The 9,532-nt window shown below is 46.4% G+C and overlaps 1 protein-coding gene across 1 annotated transcript in view; it reads right to left on the reverse strand.

The window, feature by feature from the left end:
• Positions 1-1,828: 1,828 nt before the first annotated feature.
• SH3D19 (SH3 domain containing 19) overlaps positions 1,829-9,532 on the reverse strand; it is a gene marked incomplete at its 5' end in the record, with an annotated part of 64,190 nt that continues 56,486 nt past the window's right edge. The window contains 3 exons of the mRNA XM_014590998.2: positions 1,829-2,498; positions 6,287-6,384; positions 6,790-6,976. Of these exons, the coding sequence (XP_014446484.2) occupies positions 2,382-2,498; positions 6,287-6,384; positions 6,790-6,976 (402 nt within the window). The remainder of the gene's footprint in view (positions 2,499-6,286; positions 6,385-6,789; positions 6,977-9,532) is intronic.

The following is a 9,532-nucleotide window of genomic DNA, read 5'->3' on the forward strand; positions in this document are numbered from 1 at the left end:
CCACCCACCCATTCATCTATCCATCCATCCATCCATCCACCCACCCACCCATCCATCCACCTACCCACCCACCCATTCATCTATCTATCCATCCATCCATCTACCCACCCACCCATTCATCTATCCATCCATCCATCCACCCATCCATCTATCTATCCATTCATCCATCCACCTACCCACCCACCCACCCGTATTAAGGATGGGTGGGTGGAGGGTGAGTGGGTGGGTGCCAAGGATTGGAGACATAAAGATAAGTAAGATACCATTTCCATTCTTAAAAAACCCAGTCTAGTATGAGAAAGGAACTTGGAAAAGTTCGTTCAGTTTATTATAATGTCAAGTAGATTTACAACTATTGCACTTATCATTCTGCTGACGGAAGGCCAAAATTTAGGAGGGGATATTTTTCTCCAACAAAGACAAGCTTTCAGAATCTTCAACAAAAGATGTAGAGATTGCACAGACAGAGATACGGCCCTCATGTCCATTCTTACCCGTCCCCCCGACGCTGTACAGCGTGCTGCAAATGGGAACTTACTTTCAATGCTTTCAATCATCCATCACTCATGAAATGACTTTGGAGTGAAACTGGATGAGAATTTGCTTCGTGGTTTCCTTTACCTTAAGCATGTAGGAAAAACCCAGCTCAGCTCCCCTATTCCAAAATCAAACGTAACCAGGAGCCTGAACTTGAAGTCATTCAGGGCAAGGTAAACACTCGCCTTTGTACTGAACTGCAGGTGGCACGGGAAGGTGTGGCCACTGGCCACCTGACTTGGCAAACAATGGGGAGGAAAAAAATGTTAAAAAACTGGTCCAGCATATGCAACTCTTCTCAAAAACAGAAGAAACTTGTGAGCATTGTTGGGAGAGTGTTTTATAATCCCAATGAAATTCTGTTCCATTGATCTGTTTGGAAGATTGTCTTCAACCTATTTGGCTTCAGCCCATAAACTGTAATTGATTCAGTCCCGTAAAGAATCACTTTTATCTTAAGCTTGGAATGTGTTACAATGGATAGCAGGGAAGCAGTTTTTTTTTTAGTATTTTACTAAAACTTACTATAATATTTGTGCAGAGAGGAGCTGGGGAACAAAAATAAAGTACCAGCCTTCTTCAGTCCTCTAAAATTATTTTTCATCCTGATGATATGGCGAGGAAATGAGCTGGGGGTCTGGCATTGTTTTCCATCTTAGCAGTTCTGCATATCCTAAGATATTCTATGTCACTCATAATGTGCTACTGTAATGAGACACAGCTTTTATATATTACTGGGGTAATGCAGAGAAAATGAATTTTCCTTTGGGTCCCAGTAATTGCCAAAGGAGTGACTGCAGATTCAGAAAATGCGCTCTGTAATAACCCTGTTAACGTAAAGTACACGGTGAGGGAAGGAGTGAGTGTGCCATGTAGGTAGAAGGGTTAGTTGTATTAGCAAGGCCTTACAGGGACAGTTGTGGCTTTTCTCACTATGGGAGAGCTAGCAGAAATGACCCCCCAGGGGACCAGCAGTTAGAGCAATGGCTATGTCGCTGGACTCCCATGTAGTAGGCTGTGGTTCGAGTCCTGGACCCGGTGGCTTAAACTCACACTGGGCGCGTGTGCGTGTGTGCCCAAGATCTCGAGAGGAGAATGGAGGAGAAGGGATTGCAGCATGGTCATCCCCTCTGGAGGGTGATTTCTCGCTTTCTCTCTCTCTCTCTCTGTTTCTCTGGTGAGCACACATGCCCTATAGCAAAAAAAAAAAAAAAAGCCACCAAAAAAACAAAACAAAAAAACTGACCCCCTTCAAATCCTCAGACAAATGGGAAAGACTCAGAGTAACAGGAGGAAGATCTGTGAGCGTAGTGGATTTCGCCAGGTGCTTACTGACGCTCTGGCTAGGCAGTAAACTGTCCCCCTGAGCAAGGTTTGCCCTGGCAGGAGGCGAGTGCACACGAGCTGTCGGAATTCATTTGAATATCGAAAAGGAAATTTAGGTGACCACCCATGTCCTGACAGTTATAGCACGTGAGTGTCAAACGTCCTCTTTTTAAGAGTAAGAAATAAAGAAGCTTGGTTAGTTTGCTTGTGCTGATTAACAAAGACATCCACGTGCAGCTTTGGGTCCGCAGCCTCCAGGCCCTGCCACGTCGGCACATGCCCTGGGGGACGTGGACCTGCTGGCTGTTCTCCGGCTAAAATCCCAGCTCATGTCACGGTTTACTGTGAAAGAATGCTAATGACACGATCTAGACACCTGCTGCTTCCAGACACGTCTCGTGTACCATGTCCAGCTTGGATATTTCTCAGTTTATAAAAATAGTGCAAAAACATATCTGATAGTCAAAGTGATACTTCAAGTGAGTTCTTGTGCCGACGAACACAGTCGAGCTTCACTCTTAGCTGACCTGGAGACACTGAATGTAGTTTCTGGGAAATATTCCAGATCTTCCCATCAGCTGCCCCCTCATCCAGTCATCATCCACAGACTCCAGCTCTGATAAGACATCCCCAGCCTGTAAGATGACAGGGATGAGAAATCACCATCGGTCACTGTTGCATCTAGGCACAGAGAGCAGCCTACCTGGAGTGGCATGAACGATCTTCTCGCTGTAACTCACTCATCTCGACTGCAAAGGGGATTAACCGATACACCACCAAGATGACCTCTATCTGGAACCAGCAGGTGGCATAATGGCTACACCGCTGGACTCCCACATATTCAACTGTGGTTCGAGTCCCGGACCTGGAGGCTTACAACTCATGCCAGGTGTGTGTGTGCTCACACCAAAATCCTGAGAGGAGAATGGAGGAGAAGGGATTGCCGTGTGGCCATCCCCGCCCTGGGGAGGGAATTTTTCACTTTCTGTCTCTCAGTCTCTGTCTTTCCGGCAAGTGCACGTGCCCTATAGCAAAAAATTCTCTTAAAAAAATTTAAATGATCTCTATCTAACAATGCCTGTGTGCCTCTTCTCGAAGTTCATTTGTTTGCCACTGTCAGATTTGCTGCACTTTATTTTCCCAAGTATATTTTGTAAAAACCTTCTTGAGGGGCCAGTGGCTGGGGCAGTGGTTAGGGCGCTGGACTCCCACATGGCCGACTGCAGTTTGAGTCCCTGATCTGTCAGCTTGCTTTCTTACTTTCCCTCTCTCTTTGCTCTCTGGTGAGCACATGTGCCCTCTACCAAATTCAAAAAATAATGATAGTAAAATAAAATTAAATAATATTTTTTTTTTGGAGAGATTTTTGCTATAGGGTGCGTGCGCTCGCCAGACAGACAGAGAGAGACAGAGAGACAGAAAGCGAGAAATCACCCCCCAGGGGAGATGGCCACGCTGCAATCCCTTCTCCTCCATTCTCCTCTCGGGATCTTGGGCATGCACGCACACGTGCCTGGCGTGAGTTTTAAGCCACCGGGTCTGGGACGCGAACCACGGTCGACTACGTGGGAGTCCAGCGACATAGCCATTACGCTAACTGCTGGTTCCAATAAAATTAAATAATTCTTAAAAAAAAAAAAACCTTCCTGAATGACTAACACTAGCACCTCTCATATATACGTGTGTGCGTGTATTTTTTAAATCAGTAACTTCTTGTGCACCCACTATGTGTCAGACGCTATCCCGGGCATGCCGGATACAGCAATGAACAAAGATCTCTTTCTAAAGCGCGAAGACAAATACACAAGCTGGCAGAGGAGGAGGACGTGTAAGGGGGCCGGCTCCCTGGGTAACTGGGGGGGCCCTGTCCAAGCTGACATTTAAGCAGAGACTTGGAGGGGTGAAAGCGTCCCTTGTCCTGTTCTATGTGCTTTACAGGAATTTAACACTACAGCCCTTGGGATTGGGGCCGAGTACAATCCTCATTCTAGAATTACCTTTTTATAGATTTCTTTATTTGAAACAAAAAACCCCAGAAAGTTGGGAGTGTCATGTGTCTAGTTAGTGGTAGAACCAGGACTCAAACCTGGTGATTCCAGGGCGCATATTCCTAACTACCAGGCTATCTGACCATGACACTTCACGTGAACCTCTTTACTTAGAAGGCTTTTACTGTAATCGCCTTTTATCCTGAGCATTTTGCACTCTGCATTTATGCTCGCACGTAATGGCATTTCTCTTCTACCATTTCGTTTTTCCCGTTCCTCCACGGCCTCAATAGCAAATTTGCATTTTTCCTATCTTGGAGAGCACCACCCCCGCCTCAGAACACTGATTTATCCTCATCGGGTTAGTCAAAGGGGCTGTGCATCTTATTCAAGTGTGAATAGTAATTCCTCCAGCAGATAAAGACCTAAGCGTTTCATGCTTCTGGGGTTTTAACCATTTCTGACAATCTGGATTTAAGATTCCACAACAGTCCCAGATGACCGGGCTCCCCTGAGACGAGGTCTTTATCAGGACAAAGGGATGTGCTCGTAGCCTTAGCACGCTGCCCTCCAGGAGGTGGTCTGATGGAAGGTTTTCCGTTAAGGAAAATGGAAAGAAACATGCTGACTATGAGACGCCATCAGTATATTCTACTCTGCTAAAATCTGCAAGAATTCTGCCTCTTCTTGGGACCAGCAGTTGGCGTCATGGCTATGTTGCTGGACTCCCATGTAGTCAACTGTGGTTCAAGTCCCGGACCCGATGGCTTAAACTCACACCAGGTGCATGTGCGTGCGTGCCCAAGATCCCGAGAGGAGAATGGAGGAGAAGGGATTGTGGCGTGGCCATCCCCCCGGGGTATGTTTTCTCGCTTTCTGTCTCTCGCTGTTTTCTGGTGAATGCACGTGCCCTGTAGCAAAAAACTCTCCAAAAAGAAAAAATAATAAATAAGTATTCTGGCTCTTCAAAGTTTCTGTTAGAAATAAGTTCCTCGGGTTCCTAAATTGTTAACATAACTGTTTCCTGGAGCTTCTTTCTTAGCTCTGGTCCATATCTACACACTATGTCAAGTTTCCCAAGGACTGGGACTATTTTTTGAAATAAGTTTTATCTATAATTATTCTGTGGATATTTAATAAAATAGTAATGACTAAGAACATTGAACCAGTGCAGAGTCCTTTAAGGAAAATGTCTAGACTGCCTTACTTGTAAGTCTGTCATCTATAAAGTGAAGACCTTTCTCTGAAGAGTACTGTGGATTGTTATCTACATCGGCATAACTTAAAAGAAGGCCAGCATGATAGCCAAAGAGTTCGAATTCAGATTCTTCATTTGCACTAATATCTTACACAAAGATCAAAGGAATGCTTTTAAAAAATAATTTTAATTTATTTATTGTTATTTTAACTTGCTATAGGGCATGTGCACTCACCAGAGAGAGAGGGAAAGTGAAAAAGCAAGTCGGCAGGTCTGGGACTTGAACTACAGTCTGCGATGTGGGGGTCCAGCACCTTAACCCCACACCACCCTCTGGCCCCAAAATTTATACATAGTGAGTGTATTCCTGTGATCACTGTCCAACTGCGGAGTGGTGACACAGAACCACGGAAATGTTCTGTGTTTATTTTATGCAAAAAAAAAAAAAAAAAAAAAGGAGGCATTTCATCAGTGAAGTAAGATTAAGTTTTAGGCATCTAAGGACCAGCAGATGGTGTAACAGTTACATTGTTAGACTCCCACATAATCAACTGTGGTTCAAGTCCCAGACATGGAGGCTTGAAACCCACGCCAGGTGTGTGTGTGTGCGTGCCCAAGGTCCTGAGAGGAGAATGGAGGAGAAAGGACCGCAGTGTGGCCGTCTCCCCAGGGGGTGATTTCTCACTTTCTATCTTTCTGGCAAGTGCATATGCCCTATAGCAAAAATCTCTCAAAAATGAACAAGAAAAAAACATTTAGGCATCTTAAAAAAATATTTTCACAAAGTAGCTCAACCTCTTAGGATTCTTTTTCCAAAGCTCTGGTCAGCGCCTCTGCAGGAGAGGACCCAGGGTCTTACGAGGCACCAACGAGACTATAGCAGGTGCCATGCGGTCCCCAATGGTCTCTACATGTCAGCGGGGGCTGTGCGGGCCGCACCGAGACACCTGCGCTGGGGCTATTAGCGAGGCTCCAACACTGCCAGGGCTGACATGCTCCAAGGGACAAGGGGTTCCTGGGGGGACTGCGGTCATTAAGCCCGGGTTTTCTCGAAGGAGCTAAAAGCCTGGTTGATACTGAACATTCTCTCTCTCTAATCTCTTCCCTGAGAATTAGGGCTTGAGAATCTCTTCATTCTTGGGTGCTGACCAATATTCTACCCAAATGGTCCACCCTCCCACGGAAGACTTGAACATCGATCGTGCTTCCTGCAGTTCGGCAGCACACGCGTCCTGACCTTGAAGGAGAGCTCATCCTCGTTCTCCCCGCGGAAGTCATACAGGGCTTTGGCCTTCCTTCCCTTCAGCGCTAGGACAGACGTACTTTTTGCCTCAGCTGTGAAAACACCAAAAATTCAAACACATAAGACAATGGACCGAAACACACAACAAACAGTTTTTAAAAAATTAAAAAAACCCTGTCAGTCTTAGAACAGACCATCTTCAATGAACGTTAAACTTATTTAACTTGCAAGAGGATGAAGGAACTTTTTCCTCTCAGCAGGATAAAGTTACACACAATAATATTAGGTAGACAAAATTAGCCATTACTCAGTAATGCGGGAAGGCATTTTTCTTTTTATCTTGTTCTCTACCTCTAGAAAGGTAGGTGAATGAAGCGTGCGTACACGTTATAAATCAACTTTTTAAAAGGTAGACAAATAAAATGAGCACGACTAAAAGGGTGTCACGGCCCTGAACTCCCTTACAGAGTGAGGGCCACGTCTGTGGGGGGTCATACCTGGGCAGGGGCGCACGAAGACAGCCGGGAAGATGCCCTCCCTGTCGTGCAGCCTGCCCCGGTACCAGTCGGAGTCCAGACGCTCGAGGATCAGGACTCGGTCTCCCCTCTTGAAGGATAAGTCATCGCTGGTCTCTGCTGTAAAGCTGTGAAGAGCCTCACACCATTCTCCGGAGAGACCGTGATCCTGTGACAAGTCACAAGTTTGACAAGAAATGTGAGACTTCATTTGAAATGGACTTCTACAAAGTCTAAAAACTGGCGGGGGCAGAGGGCAGCAGGTGGCATGGTGGTTAAAGTGCTGGACTTCCACATGGTTGACAGTGGTTCGAGTCCCAGACCCAGTGGCTTGCCTTCTCATTTTCCCTCCCTTTCTGTCTCTCTCCAGTGAACATACATGTGCTATGTCAAGTTTAAAAAAATAAATAAGGTAAAATAAACAATTCTTTATAAATAAATAAAATGCAGCAGGAAAAAGCTAAGGGATCATAGAGTTTTTTGTTTTGTTTTGTTTTTTAAAGAGAGATTTGTGCTATAGGGAGCATGCACTCGCTGGAGAGACGGCAAGTGAGAGATCACACTCCCTGGGGGGATGGCCGTGCTGCAGTCCCTTCTCCTCCATTCCCCCTTGGGATTTTCGGTGCACCCACACATGCACCCAGTGTGTTTTAAGCCTCTAGGTCTGGGACTTGAACCGCGTGGGAGTCCAGTGACGTAGCCATTATGCCTTCTGCTGGTCCCGGGGCTATAGGACTTTAAAGCCTGAAGTCTTCTTTAAATGACCTAATTAATACTTTCTTCTGCTACCAAGTCCCAGAAACAAAAGTTCCCAGTAACTTCTTTCCTAAAATGTGACTCTCAGTGACAGATGCGCCTGGATTTGCAGCTCTTCCGCGTGGATGGAGTATTCAACACTTACGCAAACACTTGTTTCTTATCGTGATCTGTGATGGCCACCACACTAAACAACCAGATAAAAGCAAAAAATATTTATGCATAATGCTTATGATACTATGCAAAACTCAGGTCTGATTTTCAGTGGTGCCCTTAGGAAGGCTCAGAACGGGCAGTTCATTCACTCTCTGGTCTCTACTTGATCCAGAGCCCACTGGATTCCATGGACAGGACTTCGTTAACTCACACTTCTGACTGTCCGAGGAGCAGTCCCCTAGAAGGTGGCAGGACGACAGCCCAAATGGGGTGGATGAGAGTGATGGAATGATCCAACAAGAACGCTTCCACCCAGCACATCAGAGGGGAGCTGTGCTCTGTGACGAGGCATCTGTCTAACCCTCTGATCGGGGAGCTGAAGCGGGGGCAGGGGGTGGTGCAGCGCTAAAACACCCATTGGGCATGGCTGACCCACACGGAGGGTCCTGGGTCATGGCCAGGGACCTCCCGGAACGTGCCTGGGGCATGTGCATGCCCAAGATTCAGGGCTAGCTGGGGTGGACTGGGACCCTGGGACTCTGTTTCTCTCTCTTGCATAGAAGAAAAAAAAAACGAACTTCAAAAACAAACAAACAAAAGCTTGGGACCAGCAGATGGCATAATGGTTATGTCGCTGGACTCCCATGTAGTTTGACCGTGGTTTGAGTCCCACACTCAGCGGCTTTAAACTCACACTGGGCACACGTGCACGCGTGCCCAAAATCCTGAGAGGAGAATGGAGAAAGGCTTGCAGTGTGGCCATCCCCCCGGCAGGGTGATTTCTCACTTTCTGTCTCCCGGGGAAGCACATGTGCCTTATAGCAAAAATATTAAAAAAAACCCCAAAAAACAAAAACAAAAACAAAACCTCAGGTAGGCAATCGAGGATTCTGATAAACCAAAGGCTTTGAGGCCAGACAGGCAAGAGTCCAGACCCAGCTCTGCCACTTCCTCGCTGCTTGACGCTGGGCAGAGTGCTCGCTCTCTTCTCTGTGCCTCGGCGCTACACCAGGGCTGCTGCGCGGGTTCAAGGAAGCGTGCGGGTAGGGCATGCGCACCGTGGGGCAAGCCTCCCTTCCCCTCCACTGTAATAACTGCCAGGGGCATGCATGCTCACCAGAGAGACACAGAGAAGGCACCCCTCAAGGGGATTTGATCAAGCCTAAAAGCCTTTTCCTCCATCCTGTTGGGATTTGGGGCATGCATACACACATACCCAGTGATAACCCAGTGTGTTTTTCAAGCCAACAGTGCTGGGATTCAAACCCTGGTCAGCCATGTGGGATCCACCTCCCTTAACCACTAGGCTATGGAGCTGGCCCCTGCTACGACATCTTGAGTGTTCATAACTTGACAGGTTATAGAACAAACACAGAAAACGAGCAAAGCCCAAAGGCTGCCCTTAGCCCTCTTGCTCTTGCACTTGAGTAACCAACCCTAAAGAACAGCGTTTCTCACTCCCTAAAAATGCAGGTAACCATGGGAACATTTCCTTTTGGAGAACACAGTCGATAGTCCTTTCTTTGCTGTTTATCCGCGGGTGGGGATGCAAGAAGAAAGCCCAATTACAAGTCACTTTTTGACAACATAATGACTCCATTGGGCTCACTTTCCTAAATACAGTACTAAAAACGAGAGAAATCACATTCCTATTATCTTTAAACGCTTCTGGAGTCATGTTATACGGTGTAAAAATTTAATCTAGTTATTTCTCTTTCCCACTATAAAAATAATATAATGTTCTTAAACATTTTGGGACCAGCAGTTGGCGTAATGGCTATGTTGCTGGACTCCCATGTAGTCGGCTTCAGGT

This window comes from Tupaia chinensis, unplaced genomic scaffold, assembly GCF_000334495.1.
Source record: "Tupaia chinensis unplaced genomic scaffold, TupChi_1.0 Scaffold000521_1, whole genome shotgun sequence".
Taxonomy (NCBI): domain Eukaryota; kingdom Metazoa; phylum Chordata; class Mammalia; order Scandentia; family Tupaiidae; genus Tupaia; species Tupaia belangeri.